General features: G+C 40.4%; 1 protein-coding gene across 1 annotated transcript in view; it reads right to left on the reverse strand.

Annotated features, from left to right (window-relative positions):
- The window catches only part of LOC103913469 (short transient receptor potential channel 4), a gene marked incomplete at its 3' end in the record, with an annotated part of 91398 nt that extends 77130 nt beyond the window's left edge, over nt 1-14268 (reverse strand). The window contains exon 1 of the mRNA XM_009319963.1: nt 13870-14268. Within this exon, the coding sequence (XP_009318238.1) occupies nt 13870-14247 (378 nt within the window). The remainder of the gene's footprint in view (nt 1-13869) is intronic.
- Between the last annotated feature and the right edge of the window lie 4664 nt (nt 14269-18932).

Consider the following 18932-nt stretch of genomic DNA (forward strand, 5'->3'; position numbering starts at 1 on the left):
GGCCTGTTGCGACAGGACAAGGGGGAATGGCTTTAAACGAAAGGGGGGTAGATTTAGACTAGGTATAAGGAAGAAATTGTTTACGCTGAGGGTGGTGAAACACTGGCACAGGTTTCCCAGAGAGGTGGTGGATGCCCCATCCCTGGAAACATTCAAGGTCATGTTGGACGGGGCTCTGAGCAACCTGATCTAGTTGAAGATGTCCCTGCCCACGGCAGGGGGGTTGGACTAGATGACCTTTAGAGGTCCCTTCCTACCCGAACTATTCTATGATTCTATGAGAAGAATATGGCAGGGACATAGAAACCCCATAAATCTGCAGAGGATGCAGAGAAATGTCGTAGTAAGCTGTTTCATAATTACGTTATTCTTGGTATGTTATTCTTGGTATGTTATTTAGCAGCACCTCTAGTTTTTTATGTTATTTAGCAGCACCTCTAGTTTTTGAACTTTTTGAATCAAGATTGCAGATCTTGATCTGTACACACCTTATACACATAGTGCATCCTAGTAATGAATGGGTAAAGAAGTATTCCCAATGTGCTTTAGGATATGGGAAGTTTTTTCTTTGAGCTTATGTAAGTATATTTTTACTCAATTCAGTGCACGGTAGTAACAGAGGCTTAATAAGCAGAGGTTTAAATGAGCAGGGAAGAGAAATTTCATCTTCTCAGCCAGCTTGTTTGTACTTACAGTTGATGTCACAAAACTAGTTGGTAGAAAACAAAATGGTGGCAGACTTTTTTGCATTTTCTGTAAGTATTCGGCTGCATCTGGGCAGTACACAATATGAAATATAAGGCTTTGAGGGTGGATATTTCAGGTTTCCTTTTTTTTTCTGCCAGAAAGCCTCACACAATGTGACAAGCCTGTAAACTTAGATAATATTTTATTACCAACCCTCATTAATGTGTTAGTAGCTGAATTGAAAGGGGAAATTATTTTGCCTCTTGCCAGTCTGGGGTGAAGATGTGGAAGATATGGATCCTGGAACTGGCATAAAGGACAATTAAAACACTTCTGTCAGTACAATATGCGATGTGTATCCTCCATCCAGAAATCATTTGGTAAATTGACAGGCTAAACTGGTAGTCTTCTAAGAAACGTAAGCGTCTGTAATCACGTATGTGAGTCACTCCATTGTGACTTTTGAATTTGTTGGGCTGTTCCTGGTGCATGTTAACAGGAAGGAATATTAGAGATACTGAATTCCTGCAAGTTTCCCAACAGAGATGGATAATTGAGATCTGAAGAAAATTCTGGTGTGTGAGCTCAACAATATTACTAGATACCAGAGAACTCATACAAAAAGAGGATATTATGAGTGCATCAGCCTCTTAAAAAGCTTTGATGAACATTCGTAACATTAAAAACAGAGGAAATTCAATCATGATGCACATAGCTGTGTAGAAATCAGATTTCATAAATTTCAATGCTCACAGAACTATTTGACAAGGGATGCCCTGTGACAAGAGCAAAGTTGATGGTGGAGTGTTGAAGGCCATACATGAGCAAGCTTGTGGCATGTTTCTGTTTTTTAAATGTTCATAGGGTTTTCCCATGGCTGAAGGTTTGGAAAGCCATTCATTTTAAAGATTATTAGGTATGATTGCATGTTTGACTCTCAAAAATTAATGTTCACTTTGAAAAAAGTCTTTCAAATTCTACTCTTACTTGAATACACCTTATTTAAGAGGTATCTCCACAGGCAAGTTCCAGGTAACTGCATTTCAGCACAGTGGCTCACGGACAAGGAAGAACTCTAGAATGTCTCTTTGAAAATATTTTTCAGTGGACCACTTTGCAGCATTGGATTGCCTGGAATATTGTGTCCATCAGGAACTGCTGTGCCTTTGAAAGAGTTTCTTTCAACTATAGGGCTCTACTAGTCCTGTTCCTAAAATCTTTCCTGGATTTCTGCATTGGACACTGTCAGAGAGAGGATCTGTTGTAGATGAACCTACAGGGTGGGATTTATCTCCAGATTTAAACACCTAATTATAGGGCCTATATGTGAATTAGGTTTTTAAGTTCCTGTTATACCCAGTGTAAATCTAGGGCTCATCCCAATTGCCCCCATGTAGGTGTCTAGTGCTATTTCAGATACCTCCAGGTGTCCTGTGTGACCTCCAGTCACCACTCCATACAGGCACAGGTCTTGCACAGGTCCTGTGTCCTAACTACCAGGCCCACACATGTTTCGTAGATACACTAGGATGCCTCACATTTCACTCAGCCAGTACACGTGAGCCTCTGAGCTGGGCCGCTGGTTGATGTAGTCAGCAGAGTCCAGAGAACTATTTTCCTTAGCTTACCGTAGACACTTACATTTGGTCAGCAGACCATCTAGCTCTTCACTGACCTTATTGGGAGCTCAGATATCTGGCTTATATGTGCACACTAAAGGAGTGACTCAGACACCTAGACATAGGCATCTGGTACCATTTAAGATACCCTAGAGAATCAGAGAGATCTACACAGATATGTAGGTCTCATCTTTTTGCAGTGCAGGTGGAGGACAGGCAGTCTGCTCTAACTCAGGAGACATCTCTGCATAAACCCCTGGCTCTACTGCATTCAGCTTCAGGCATCTGAATTGGGAGCTGACTCCCAATTCAGCTTCAGGCATCTGAATTGGGAGCTGACTCCCACCCCTTACATACATATATCTGTATACATATATTTATATATAGCGCAGATCTTCTCAGTCTATCATGGGCAAAACCATTAATTGTCCCCAGAGAGGCTGCTCTAGGCAGAGAACATACTGGTTTGTTTATATTGCTCCTTTAATATTTATATATTTGTTAACTTCATAAATTAAATTGCATAGCCAAATGTAAAGATAATTGACTATGGGGATTTCTAGACCTTAGAAGACAAGACTGCCTCAATTAAAAAAGGTTCTATTTGTTGAACCTCCCAGTCTTCTTAACAGATTTATACTACTGGCCTCAGAGCTGATTCTTAACCTGTTATCAAGCAGTAAAAGGCTGTTAAAATCTTTAGTTGAAACTGTCTGTGTAGTTGTTGAGTTGTCAGGAAGTGAAAGCAGGTAGGTTTGGCAAAAAGGATTCCAGGCATGGAGGGTTATGGAGATGAAAGTACAGGACCACTAATTGTAGAAGGCAGAGATTTTGGACATTTTCTTTTTTTATTTGTATGCTGTCATTATTCTGATTGTAAACTTGGGTGAGTGCTGTAAAGTGGGGCTCAAAAAATATAAAAAGAAGGGAAAGTAAAGCAGCACTGAAAATTGACCTCTTGAGAAGAAATCTGACTGTTCCACAGACCTCATTTTTGTATTAACCTTCTCAAGATTTTGATTTATTTTAGATTTTATAAAGATTTTGCTTTACTTCAGATTTTCAACTGTTTATGGCTAATCTGCACTCATCTCTTCATGGTAGAAAAGTGCTTTCATTTGCATCATGAGCTAAAAACAAGCTGAAAAAGCCAGCAAATAATGACAGAGAAGCACGTAATTATTCTAAATCTATAACACTTAAAGTTTTGATAGAAGTTTGTTTCACTGATTGTCTTGGAACTAAATCTGTATTTAGCATCATCAACGTTTTCTGAACTTCTGCAAACTGCTAAAACGGAGGATTAGATTCACAGCTGGTGTAAGTCATCATCAATAACACTACCTGCCAGGAATCTATCCATAAGGATCCTCCTAGTCAATTTTTTTTAATGTTGCCAATAAAAAATGGCTCATCATTTTGTACAGGTCAAGAAACTATCACATTCCCCCATATTTTGGCATGCTTCTTTTGCCACTGCTTCAACTTTGGAATATTATGATTTAGCATTTGTTACAAGGTGATGGGTGCATATTGTAGAACACATTGCCTACCTCAATATTGAAGTTGCTAGCAGCTCTATTTATGGCACCAGCATACCAGCTTCTGGAGTCTTTCTTTAGTAATTGTCACAGGTTTTTCTACACAGCCAGCCACCCACCCTACCTCTGATGCATATAAACACAGACAATTTGGGTTTATTGCCAAGATGTAATGACACTTAACGTGCAGCTTTTTTTGAATTTGAAAACAGTCAGCATCCCTCTAAAACATCAAAGAAAAACACTTTTGTAAATCCATATCTCCATCTCATATGCAATTAGTCATCTCCACCTTTATGGTACAGCTCTTCTTAAAAGCTACATGTGGTTTTCATGTGCCCAAATGAAAAGAAAGATGATGAATATATATATTAAAAATATATATTATATATGTAAATATATGAAAGACTGAACATGTGGATAGGCTACTATATCTATTTCATCAATAAACTGAAATATCCCTTACACAGCCTTCTGCATTCATCTCTGTCTATCAATATTTTAAAACCTGTCAGAAAATTCTAATTAATCAGATGCCACTGGGAAAAAAAATACTCAGCTACCCACTCAGGCAGCTAGGAGTGGGAAGAACCACCGTCATGCCCTCACATTCCACTTCAAGACTGTGTACTTCAAGCCCGACAAAATAGCTTTGCATTGCCTCCTCCATACTCATTACTAGCTAGACTGTCATTAATCAGAACATTCAAAAAGGCACTTAGTTCATGAACTTCTGTGGGAGACATTTTCAAAACAAAAATGATGCTTTAATCTCAACAGATGAAGAGCATTACACAAGTGATTGTGACTGATATTTTCCAAAGTTACTGGAGAAAGAGTTTTAGATAAGAAAAAAATACAAGGCATCATGCAGTGCTCATAAAATCTTTCTCTTTTCTTCTGCCCCTGCTTCACCAATATAAGTCCCAGTTCTGTAACCATCCCTGGAAATATTTAAAAGACGTGTAGATGAGGCACTTAGGGACATGGTTTAGTGGGCATGGTGGTGTTGGGTCGACGGTTGGACTCAATGATCTTAGAGGTCTTTTCCAACCTTAATGATTCTATGATTCTATGATAACTAGGTGAAAATTCAAAATAACATCTTAAAACAACAGGTCCAACATCTTTGTAGTTAAAGTCCATTGCAGGTGTGCTGGACCTACAACCTGTATATATTCCCCTAGTCCCCTTCATGATGATCCACACTGTTACCAGGAGGAGGTACAATCCCAACATAGCAGCTTCCCCATGAACACCGTTGGGACAACGCAGGGTGGGGAAAATTATATCATCCCATGAGGCTTGGAAGGAAAACAATGGACCGAAGCTGACTAAATGCTCTGCACATACTAAGAGAAGCCTGAGACTCAAATTGGGCTATGAGCGCAGCTCCAGAGAAGAGCATTGCCTTCATCTCAGGACCCTGGAACTCCTCAAAGGGCAATTTCAAGAAGTACAAAGATACTGAGAGACATGAAAGGGTGATGAGGCCACATGTGGGGAATTTCCTAGGAGATAGGAGCTCTGTCAGACCTGATAGGACCTCTGTCAGAAGTGCAGAATGTAGGCTGCCAGCATCTCAGGAATGGAAAATGACTCTTCAGGCTCTGTGCTGCTTTCATGCTGTTTCCTGACTTTTCACCTTCAGACTTTTTATCTATTTCTGGGAATGCTGCCAGACTGAAGGTACTTTGCCTGCACAACTGTCTAGCCTTGCTGTCTGTGTCCCTTCCCAGATAGTTTAGGTGAGTGCCTGAACATCCATGTAGTACATGGCCATGTACAACAACCTTGACACATCCTCGACACATCCTCACACAGGACCATTCCCTCCTCCTGGCTGTTCTCCTACATCCTTTCATTTTCTCCAAACCCACATGGAAACACTGCTAAAAAAAAAAAATCAGATGCTGAGGCACATTTTGGCATAAGATCAATCATTGTTTATTCTGATGAGAATTGCATGCAGTAGATTCAAGTGAAAGACAACTTGTATTGTCAACACCTCCTCTTCTCTTCTGCCTTCCCCTACTCCAAATAACTATCAATCAGCTAAATGCATCAAGATTTATAAAATATAACTTTAGATTGTGGCAGCAAAATAATGCCCCCTCTCTCCCCACCTCCCCAAAGACCCAAGATAGCAAGCTTTCCTACTGATCCACCTCGATAACTCTTCCTGTGCAGGAGTTCACAGTGGCTGCTAATACACTGAGTAGTACATAAATGCCAGAGCAAGCTCTGAGGTGCTGGTCTGCCTATCATCCAGACTGGGGGCTGGCCAGACCTCCCTGTAGCTTTCTACTAGTTCTTTCAACACCCAGATGTGGGATGATGTACCGGTGCCTCCCTGGGAGAAGATGCTGCCACCACACGACCTGGGACCTGGGAACTCCAAAATGTCCTGGATCCTCTTGTTCACACATGGCTAAAATGTCCATGGGAAGCACTGTGCATGTGGCATACAGCAGCATTAGGATATGTTTGGCTGGGTTAGGTTGCTGGATTCACACCTGGTCTGCAAAGTATCAGAGCTGCTATCTTCTTACATACCACTTCTCACCTCACCCATCTCTTCCAGATGCCATCTTCCTTATAATATAAAAGCATATAATCACAGCTTGCTGTGCTTACCCCCTACATCAAACTTTTCATCTCTTTCATTTCGGTCCTTTCCCTCAGAAATAAAGGCTAAAACATACCATCCGTTTTACCCAGCTGCTCAGGAATATACCAGTTGTAAAGCCTACCATGACCAGAGAGGCTACTAAAAAGGCCCTTAAATATTGACGAAGAAGGGTTGCTCACCATCTGTCTGGAGAGAAAATGGTAACTAGCCTTATGCTCTTCCTGAGGGAGTCTCAGAACCTAGTAGTGAAATCAGAAACTTGAATCCATAGCTCTGGGTGCAACCCAAATGGTAGCTAACCAGGTTTATAAAAGTATGGGAATTATGGGGAGAATTGAGGTGGTGGAAGAGGATTCTGCAAAGTGAATATATCTTACTTTGGGGTGGGTGGACATCAGGTCCGCTGTAACCAGGTGGCATTGGCAATCCCTGCTGTGATCATCTCCATCTCAGCATCATAGCATCATAGAATGGTTTGGGTTGGAAGGGACCTTTAAAGATCATCTAGTCCAACCCCATCTTAACTAACTTCTAGCCTTGAAAAGGCAGTAAAAATTCATGAAGGTGCTGAGATGCTAATTCAGGTATCAGTATCTTCTACTACTTCCTAACCACATGCCAGACTCTTTTACCCTGTGTCTGGTACCCATATGCAATAGGCTCTTCACCAAGGAATATGCTGCATGTCTTTCAGTCCTTCCGAAATGTCTGTCTGTACCTTTTAAGTTTTGGATGTTTGGGTTTTGTCTGTTCCAATAAATAATACTTTTTTTCCCAAAAGCCAACGCGTTGAACTTATCCTTTCTTGGGCCTTTGAGACACTGCCAGGAAAATGCATGAAAACTGATGAAATAAAACTGTCTATGCCATGGACTTGTATTTATAGAGGCCAACAATGTCTGAAGTCCACATTGAAGAAGCTGAGGCCTGGCTTCCTGGTTTGACTTTGGCTGGCAGGGACTGTGACTGGGTCTGTGGCGGTGAACAAGCAGCAGAAACAGAGGTTGCAAGTATGACATGGAGAAATTCAACATGTATAACATTTCTTAGTACAACAAGTAGAAGACAGGGATTTTTCATAAAGTAGTTTATGATGTGACCTTACTGGTTGTCGCAGGAGAGTGAACAAGCTATGAAAGGTGCAGGAGGTGGGTATGGTCTCTTTTCAGCTTCCTACTTCCAACCCTGTCTCAGCAATTTCTTCTTTCTCTGCACATGGTGTGACAGCAGAGCACACAAAAAGAGAGAGGAGTCAAGCTGATCCCAAAGACCTTCTGTCTCCCCTTCAGGAAATGAAACGCACATTTCACAGCATTCTTGCAGAGGTGGAGTTAATTGAAGCAATTCTTACAAAGGTTTCCTAAGCCAAGGCATCAGAAAGTATGCACTGACTCTTATGCATTGAGTGTTCTGCTAATGTTGACCAAACAAGAGATGAGAAAAATTTAGATGTCATGTACCTTGCTGGGACACCCTGGAAATGCAGAGGTGATGTACAAGGAACTGATGCACTACAGGCAGAAAGATCTTCCTGTTAATAGAGAAACCTGTCTGGACAGAGGACAGGAGACAGGGATAGAAGTCTCACTGAGGACACCAGCACCTCTGGAGAAGACAGTGTAAGGGTTACATTTAATCTGTGCATCCAAAGCACCCAAAGACTGAGTAATCTGCTATATAGAAGATTTAGCTCCCAAACTGCCTTGATGGCTGCTAACTTTTCGGTTCCAAACTGACTGGAGCAAAGCTGCAGGGGCTGGAGTCTGCCAGCTTCAACCTTCTTACCATGACCCTCCCTCTGTGCCCAGCAGTGTTTTCACATTAATTGATTTCCACACCACAGAAGGAGTGAACCAGGGACAAATCACTGTAATCACTTCCCTCCCCATTCTAAAGTTCTCCCTCCTCTAGTAATTCCTTTATGTTTGCAAATGTCAGTCTGGCATTAGCATGGTATTTTTTTCAGACATCTGCAGAAAGCTGTCCCTAGGGTGTCCACCTATAAAAATACCCACAGTATCACAAGATGGACATCTAATAGTGAACAGGGAGGCATAAAAGCACTACCATATGCTTTTGCTAGCCAGGCAATGCGTCTAAACATTGCAGTCAGGTTCCCATGCCCTAATACAGTGATACACAGATTCAAGTTTAATAACTGAGACTTCAGCTTCACTTATGTGCTTTGTAGCATCCTTAGACGACAGCTACCCCTCTGCTTCAGTCTTCCCTAAATACACATGCATATTTAGGCGGTCAACCACCCAGCTAGAGATCGATGCCTGGGTTCCTCAAGCAGCAGAGCATGCTGTGATTTAGATAAAGGTATTCTACTCATTTTTTTATGCTACTGAAGCCCCACCCCATCTGTGGATGCTGCATGCAATTTAACAAGATAAAAAAGTTTTCTGCAGATACTAAATTTTAAAGAACAGCTTTTTTTCCCTCTTAATTTGGCATTCAACTATTCATCAGGGTAAGGAACAAGTGACTTGGCAGATAATTCAGGACATATGGCTTTGAAGAACTGGTGATTTAAAAGTACTTTCACAAGTTTCCTCAACTCATTCACCTTAATTTGTGTTATTCTCTTTTACGTGTGCTCTAGCACCTGGTTCAGCTAAAAAAAGTGTAGAAAATATAATGCAAGTGATGAAATAACCTTTTCCTGAGTTGTATTAATGTATACCACAAAAACCTCACTCACAAACTGAGTAACAGAAGGAGTCAAATACAATTCAAAGCTGTTAAACATACATGCCTCATCTGTAGTCACCAGGTGGCACCAGATGTATCCATATATTGATAATCAGCTTAAAACCACTGTAACCCATGTGGTCTTTGAAATGCAAAGCACATCACGTATGGATATTAGGTAGATTCCAATAGCTGAGTGGTCAGTAGACTAGAGAGTTCAGATATAACTTCAACAAGATCTGACTGGTTTTGGTTTTTGGTTTTGTTTTGGGTTTTTTTTGAGGAGGAAGTATTAAGGAGTAAGATTCAGTGGCAACTCCTAATTTTGAAGATATTGGTTGGAAAACTTCTCCAAAAATGCAAACATATATTATTTTAACTAAATGCACCGATTCTTGGTCAGAATTAACATCTTTTTACATTTTTCCTCCTTTTCTTTTTAAACATTTAAATGTTTAAAGAATTAAATTCTGGAGAAAAGTCAGTTCTTTCAAAAGATACATTTCAGCTACCCTGAAGAACTGCAGCTTTCCGTTGATACAAGAGGACATTTTTTTCTGACTTTCTGACATTGTCAATGAGCTCTTGAATTATGTGGGAAATCCTATGCTTTAAAATTCTGTCATTTTACAAATATAATCACATTATTGTATGAGGGTGAAGCTGAAATTAGCTATGCATCGTACATAGTATATTAACTCGTGAATATAAAAAAATAGTGAGAGCTAATTGATTTACTTGTAAATCATGAATCAGATCAGTTTTTTTCTGCATTTGAATGTTCATAACTTTCAGCACTAATGAAATATTTGGGAATCTAAACTGTTTCTTGAGCTTGGCAGTATTTAGCACATGCATTTTTCTTATTCCTTGTTATCCGTCTCCTCTGTGAACAACTTTTCATCAGGGGCAAAAAAAAAACAACAAAAGGGTGAAATCTTGACCTCACTGAATCAATGGCAAAACTCCCACTAACTTCAAGGGGCCAGGTTTTTACCACACATGTCCAGCTTTACACAAAGAAGGAAAACCAAACAGGCAGAGATATCATTTTATCAGAAGCACAGAGTCTGAAAATGAATCATCATCTAAACAATATGGCAAATGTTTACAAATAAAAACTAATCAAAAAAAGTCAAGCTGTAGTTTGAAATGGAGTTTCAAAAGGAACTTGATTCTCTAGGGAAAAAACCTTATCTTTCTATCTGAACACTGAAAATATAAATTTTACTATATAATTCTAAGCATCCAGGTTTCATATCTTTAGCCTATTGTAATGATTTCTCAGCCAGCAGGTACTTTTGATTATATTAAATATTCACAGTTGTATCAGCTTCATTGCAGCAAAACGCTTACTGCAAAAATGTAATCCACATTTACATTCTCTTCAGCATGACCTGTTCCTAAAAATGAACCAATGTGATCATCTACATATCATCTATATATGACACCCACAGAAGCTTAATGGTTGTTGGGATCCCCAGTGCAAACAATGGCATGCATGTGTAAATAATCAATTTGTTTAAAGGCCATTTCTTTGCAAGCACTGGCTTGCAAGCAGTATTTGCATTTGCAGTGGGCAAGCCTAGCCTCGTACAGACACAAAAGAAGATGTCTTTGTTTCAAATGATTTGTGATACACTGTAGTATGCACCCAAAAAGTAAGCCTATCTTTCATCTGCTATAGCATGAGTGAAAAGAGAATATAACTTAGCTTTTGTAAAACACTTTGCTAGATTAAATCTGAGAAGGATGTTAACACTATTACCCCACAAGGAAACCAAGGAAGAGAAGAAGCAGCACTCTTCATACCAGCCAGCAGCGGAGTGTGGCACTGAAACAACGTGCTTAAGCTCCAGCCCAGAGAGCTAGCCTCTAGTTTGGAGTAAAGCAGTTTGTGGCTAATTTAACACTGTAGTATGCTCCCAAAAAGTAAGCCTATCTTTCATCTGCTATAGCATGAAGCTCACCTAAAACAAGTCTTACTATTTGTATTCAAGTGTTTCCATTACAGTAGCTGTGGCACTGTAATGGAAAAAAAGTAGTCCTGAAAGTCTAAAAAACAGCCTGAAATTTAGGTACCTAGGGTAAGGTAAATTTGTAGACTCTTTCTCTAGCTAGTCCAAAAAGTGGTTTATGCCATCTTAAGATAAGTAATTGAGAAAGACAGCATGAGTTGCTCTCCAGTGATCTCCATTTTTCTCCATTGGTAAGGGGAGCCCAGGCAGCCAGATCAGAGATGAGACACAGCTTTGGATGGCTACCATCAAGTGAGATGAACTCTGCTCTGCAAATGGCAACTTCCACTCTAGAGGCTGGAGAATGGAAACACAAGTGGTTTAACTGGCTTGGCACAGGGCCGTGCATTGAGTCTTCCAGGTCCTGGTACATTGCATTGAGAAATTCCCATACATTGTATTCTTATCTGCACTATCAGTTGAAAAATAATGAAACGAGCCAAACATAAAGCAAATCTAGTTTTCTTCCCTTTCTCTGACATAAATCTGTTGTCATTATAAAGGAGCTCTGCTTTTACTGTCTAGAAGAGAAGGCAGACACACACATTTGTACAAAGACCTACTATATTTCTTTCTTTCCATAACAAAAAAAGCATAGAATTCATGTTATTTTATCAGCAAAAATTATACTCTTTACCTATTATCTGCGATTCTATCCATAGCCAAGTACATTATACTGTAATTAAATTATATTGTATGCATTACCTGTGAAAAGGCTGTAATCATTTCAACATACTATTCATTGAAATACATTAATAAAATACCTATAATGCATGAAAATTGAAATAGATGAAAATACAATATGATATTGTAACTATTTTTAAGGTTTTCCTTCCTGGAAAAGTCCTAGGAATATCATAATTTATGGGCTATGTTATCCTGTCTCCGCTGGTTTCTTAAAATGAGAACGATATGCAAGAGGCTAACAACCTCCTAGAGGTGTCTCAAGGCAGTGCAAGGGGAAGCAGAGTAGGTATCACATCATGAATGAGACTGTATGTAATGATTTTTCCTTTGAGAGAAGAAAGGGAGAAAGGGAGAGGAGTTTCTACATTTTTAGCTGTACTTGATAGGATGGACAACTACTGGAGATGGGGCTGAAGTTCTGATCAATTGGGTCATGTCTCCTAGTGTTGCCTTGCTGAGTTGGGAGATGGTGACCTCCACATGGAGGGGTTGAAACCTTCATTGACTTTAAAGGGGGTTTCATAATTAATTCAAATGGGCCACATCTTACCACTACTATTCTCTTTGGAATGATTTGCATCTTTGAATGATTAAGGATTTCCCACTAATATCTGTAGGCATAATGTTACGATGTCAGAGGTCTCACAAGCAAAACCTAACTGTTTTATCAACTCCCAGATTTTCATGAGTGAGTTTATAATGGATGCAAAGCTCTGTCTTGAAGAAGTTTGACTTTTCTTACTGCACAGTCTTCCAAGAAAAGGGTTTTGCGCGTGATCAGCTAAATGTGAGCCTAATTCTGGCTTTATATAGAAAGCAGTTAACAATTCACTCAGCTGTAAGTGGAAAACCTTGTTATTTGGGCTGGGGGTAAGAAGGATGCAGGATGTTTTTACCCTTTCTTATTGGAAGCTGGATCCCATGTGACTTAACTACATTAAACTGATAAGCCTTGTAGACCTGTGCAGATTTGATTGAATGACAGAGATGACTTTGACAGGCTTGAGAAGTGGGCACCATGTGAACCTCATGAAGTTCAACAAGGCCAAGTGAAAGGCCCTGCACCTGGGTCGGGGCAACCCCCAGTATCAATACAGGCTGGGGGATGAAGGGATTGAGAGCAGCCCTGCCGAGAAGGACTTGGGGGTACCGGTGGATGAAAAGCTGGACATGTGCCGGCAATGTGCACTTGCAGCCCAGAAGGCCAATTGTATCCCGGGCTGCATCAAAAGAAGCATGGCCAGCAGGTCGAGGGAGGTGATTCTGTCCCTCTACTCTGCTCTGGTGAGACCCCACCTGGAGTACTGCGTCCAGCTCTGGAGCCCTCAGCATAAGAAAGGCACAGACTTGGTGGAATGGGTCCAGAAGAGGGCCACAAAAATGATCAGGGGGATGGAACACCTCTCCTATGAATAAAGGCTGAGAGAGTTGGGGTTGTTCAGCCTGGAGAACAGAAGGCTCTGGGGAAACCTTATGGCAGCCTCTCATTATACAGAGGGAGCTTATATGTAAGACAGAGATAAACTTTTTAACAAGGCCTGTAGTAACAGGACAAGGGGCAACTGTTTTAAACTGGAAGAGGGTAGGTTTTGATTGGACATAAGGAAGACATTTTTTACAATGAGGGTAGTGAGACACTGGCACAGGTTGCCCAAAGAAGCTGCAAATGCCCCATCCCTGGAAGTGTTCAAGGTCAGGTTGGATGGGGCTTTGCGCAACCTGGTCTAGTGAAAGATGTCCCTGCCCATGGCAGGGGGTTGGACTAGATGATATTTAAAGGTCCCTTCTGACCCAAACTGTTCTATGATTCTATGATGTCTAAACACAAATGAATACAATGCATACAGCATCAAGTTGTTGATTTTCTGATTTTAAATACTTGCATGCAAGGATGATGGTTGGTTTTGTTTTTCTTTTTGCTTACTATCTTTGCACAATTCTCTTTTCATTAGAGCAGACCACAAATCTAGAGAAAATCCTGCACATACCTGTTTCTCCCCACTGGGCTTCTTGTGGTTTAACAGCAGCTCCACGGCACCAACTACCTCCTTTCGTATGGCATGCAACAGAGCGTCTCCCACATATACATTAAAACTTAAGAGCAGCTCAATGAGCTCAAGGTTCTCATTTTCAATTGCAATAAGGAGTGCAGTTCTTCCCAGGGGATCAATGCAATTAATATTGATCTTGAAATAAATTTCTGCTTCCTCCAAAGCTTTCTTTACACTGGCATAATCTCCTTTCTCCACGGCGTTCAGATAGGCTTTCTCTGAATGAGACAGTTCGGACTCTGCCCGTACAATACGAAGAGGGATACGATCTCTGTAGGGAGCATTGACGTCTCTTTTGTAGTAGAACTGGGCCATATTTTATGCCATTCTAATACTTTGTCTCTGCAATATGAAAAGAAATATTAAATCAATAATATATTTTGGAGGTACGGTGCACCAAATTAATATTTGCAATATATAAGTATTTAAAACTCATACTAAAAAGTGATGTTGAAACAAGGACAAATGGTGTCTATTGATAGAACTTGTAAGATCACCAGCAAAATGTGGAAACCACAGCATATAACCGAGTTGTTGCAACTTACCAAGTCAAAGCCTATCTGTCAGCATACCATTCGCTTGTATGTATTCCTTAAACCTGTGTCAAGCACGAGGTGATATGATACAATGTAGTTTGCACCAAATATGTAGCTCCACTTCCTTCTTAATTTCTTCATTAAGTTCCACTACCTCGTTTCCCACAGTTTAAAAGTATGCTCATACACAGTTGCTGCTGCTCAGTAGACTACAGGACACTTAACACCTTTTAAGCCTGATTGTGGTAGTGGTTATGTCACTTAGAGATTGGTTCAGTTGCCCATCTAAGGTACCTAGGCCTCTTTGAGATGCACTGGTTATCCCATCTGCACTCCAGCACGGCTTGGGTCTTTCACAAGGCCTGTGCACATTTGGTACCTCCATGCAGATGTCTCTGATATCCTACACAACCCAGGCATCACTCAATGCTTGTGTGTGGACAACTAAATACAGCCCTCCTTACCTGTTTCTTTAGCTTGGGCAGAAAGAACATGTTGGAGTTGGAATAGTTATTAGCATTTACATCTTCCTAGTGCTGCTGAAATACCCTGACTTATCTGTGGCAGGCACGGATTGCACAGTTCAGTGGTGAGCTTTCCTACTAAGATTTTGATTCAATCTCAAATGCTGTTAGAAAAACATTCATATAAAATGCTTTCCAACCACCACTTACTAACCTACAAATTAGAATTCAGAGCCTAAAAGGAAAAACAAAATCCATATAAGATAAATTTCCAAGGACTGGTAGATAATAATCATGGTTTTGATTCTGAACTATTCAGTTCTAAACTAGAATTAATACTGAAACACTGCAACCATAGAACAACTCTAAAGTCTTACATATAATAAAACATTTAATGCCTCTGCTTTTACTCTGTATACTTTGTGCAAGGACTTTGCAAAAATAATTCCTTCTAACAGGATGATTTTCTCCTGGCTCTATCTTCTATCTGAAAAAAAAAAGAAAAGGAAAAGAGGGAAGAGGGAAGAGAAAAATTTGACTTAAATGAATAGGGTATACTAAAAATATTTCCTTCTGCAGTTCAATTAGAGGTTGAACTGCTTATTAGTCAAAGAACTGCAGTTTCTTGTCATTTTCTCTGCTGACAACGCAAGTTGCAGTAACCCACTGCCTTTTCCTCCATTTCCTTCAGGCATTAAAAAAAATCTCTGTTGAGATCCTAATTTGGAAAAGATAATGTGTATTTTTATTATTGTGAGGTTTTGATTTATCAAAAAGTTCACTAAACAATGAGGAACATAGTAATTAATCTGTTCCAGTCTCTTTACACAGTGCGATGAGAGGTAAGTACAAAGGCTATTGCTAAGTTTTCTTTGTTTTCCAGAGCAGATCAATAGGGCTTGAGGTAGGCAGGAGACAGCAAAGGAGTCACATTAGAAAGAATTCCCCTCCAGATCCATATACAGGAGCTGAGCAGTTGCAATCCTTTGCAAGATGTTTCCCAGTTCTCCCTTCAAGATGGCATTGGTCTGCAGTCTGGGCTACTAGAGGTTGCACAGTCTGTGGATTATGTTCTGTTAATCTCACCCTAAGTGAAAAAAAGTACATATCCATTGCAGTGTTTTGTACCCCTGGAACAGAGTTATCACATTCTTATTGTTAATGCACTGTATTTTACCAGTTTGCTTTTCATCCTTGTTTTTCAAATTGCAAGTTCAATTCAAGAAGAAAAAAGTGTCGTGTATGTTCAGCTCCAAATTAACAGACTTAAATGTAGATGTTCACAAGTAGGTATCTACAAGAAAGGTGGGTTGCTATATCCCATTACAGCCATGGAGATTTAGGGCTCCATTCCACTGCTCACAAATTGTCATCTGGTGCAGGATGCTGAAGGGCATCCTGCCTGACTCCAGCTGCCACCTCAGAATGACTTAGGTCTCACAAGGGGCCTATTTCATATCTGTCAGGCAGATGATGGGTTAACCAACAACAATGCACAAACATTATTCAGTTTCTTAATATCTACAAAGAGTTCCTCAAGACCCCTGGAGAAAATTGAGTGACTGCAACTGGAAGGTTATTGCTAAAAGCTCCTCTCTTGAAAGCACAGGAACAAATAAACAGATCATTGCCTCCCCATTTCTTGGGAGTTAAACCAGCAATTATTCTGGATCAATGAAACTGGGTATCATAGAGATGATTATGGTAGAAGAAGAGTACAGCGATTTACAGATGGGATCTATTATGATTTCATTAGAATGATTTGGGTTTTTTTTGTTTCTTTGCTTTTGTGATGTCTGGGGAAGGTCTATTATTGCTTCATCGTAAGCCCCAGAGAAAACACTTGCTGGAACCTCTTGCGTTCACTCTTCATAATTCTTGAATAGGGAAAATTAGATCTAAGCTTAGTTTGTCTCTTTCAGAAGAGAGGAAGAGGAGCTCTACTTTCCAGGCTTCTCATTGACATGAATTTCAGCACAGAATCATAGACTCATTTAGGTTGGCAAGGACTGTTAAGATCATTGAGTCCAACTGTTAACCTAGCACTGCCAAGTCCACCACTAAAACATGTCCCTAAGCACCACATCTATACATCTTTTAAATACCTCCAGGGATGGTGCCGCCACCACTTCCAGGGGCAGCCTCTTCCAATGCTTGACAACCCTTTTGGTGAAGAAATTTTTCCTAATATCCAACCTAAACCTCCCCTGGCACAACTTGAGGCCATTTCCTCTCATCCTATCGCTTGTTGCTTGGGAGAAGAGACTGACACCCACCTCGCTACAACCTCCTTTCAGGTAGTTGTAGAGAGCGAGAAGGTCTCCCCTCAGCCTCCGTTTCTCCAGGCTAAACAACCCCAGTTCCCTCAGCGGCTCCTCATAAGCCTTGTGCTCTAGACCCTTCACCAGCTTCATTGCCCTTCTTTGGACACACTACAGCACCTCAATGTCTTTCTTGTAGTGAGGGGCCCAAAACTGAACACAAGAGCTGTAAGAGCTAGGAGTAGTGAGCAGCGGTAAAGAAGTCTCCATTTGCTTTGAGTTCCTCTGCAGGAACAAAAGTCTAAAGAAACAAGAGGTCCAGTACACTAGACCAGCGCGAGGGGAATTAAAGGAAACAAAAATTTATGGTGCAAAACTTAGCAAAACTGGAATTATAGTTTCCACAGAGTCCATACACCTGTCAGAATAAAAATACTTCAGAGAAGAGATAAAGACAAAATAACTTGCCCTGAAAATAGGAATATAAGCACCCATCAGAAACACATTGCAACCAGAAGCCACTAAACACCATGTGACAGATTGTACCTGAGCCATCCAAGTATTCAGACTCATGGGGCTCAAATTCATATCCTGGAGGAATTCTTTTGGTCTTGTGTTTCTTTATTGAACTTGAGGGGAATTAGGGACTGGGAAAGAAGTTCAAGATAAAGACAGGAATTGATCTTCAATATTGTTCTGCTCTTACCTGTCATCCCCATAATCCTGACTGGGTATATTTAAGACGTGCCATAACTAATGCAATATATTCAACATTTAGAGGAACCTTCTCTGACTTGAGGAAGAACAAATAATGGACTTGGTAAAGCAAAATAAATTCTTTTGATCAGTTTGGAGAAATATCACAATACCCTCTTTCTACATAATCTGTGGGTTGGTTTGTATTTTTTATAGGAAAAACAAACTATTACAACTGGCTTTGCAAGACATTTGATGATTCCTCTGACCAAACTGATAGCACTGAAAATTACTACTGCTTTAAGAAGTAATAGTACATTGATCAGTATTCTGATCTACTAATCCATGCTCTAATCCAGATGAGGGACTTAGTTACAGCACTTACAATAAAAGAGCTAAAACCTAATAATGTCAAGCTGTGCAAGGATGAAACTTACTCTTTAAGACACTTTGTACGAAGAGATTACATAAGATGCTATGTCTCTGGAATACCTGAATAACTAGGCCCCAACATGCACAGAATATTTTGAAATTGTGGTGACTAACTGTAAACCCAGCTGTGAAATGTTTTAGGAAAAAAGCCTCACTGCGTGCAAAAAGAAGAGGAATTCATTTCAAAAATAATCTTTACTAGATAATTATGTCATAGCTGAAAATACATCTGTTTTGAAAGGGCATGTTTCTCCAAACACAGTTAAAAACCAATAAAACACTTAGCCTAACTTTCCCACAACTAGAAAAAACAAACGAGCATCAAATAGGGTCAGATATTTAGGTGATGAATGGATTGAGAGCAGCCCTGCTGAGAAGGACCTAGGAATGCTGGTGGATGAAAAATTGGACATGAGCCGGCAATGTGCGCTCGCAGCCCAGAAAGCCAACCATATCCTAGGCGGCATAAAAAGAAGCATGGCCAGCAGGTCGAGGGAGGTAATTCTCCCCCTCTAACCCACTCTGGTGAGACCCCACCTGGAGTACTGTGTTCAGCTCTGCGGTCCTCAGCACAGGAAAGACACGGACCTGTTGGAGCGGGTCCAGAGGAG

Source organism: Pygoscelis adeliae, unplaced genomic scaffold (assembly GCF_000699105.1).
Source record: "Pygoscelis adeliae isolate BGI_AS28 unplaced genomic scaffold, ASM69910v1 Scaffold32, whole genome shotgun sequence".
NCBI classification, from domain to species: domain Eukaryota; kingdom Metazoa; phylum Chordata; class Aves; order Sphenisciformes; family Spheniscidae; genus Pygoscelis; species Pygoscelis adeliae.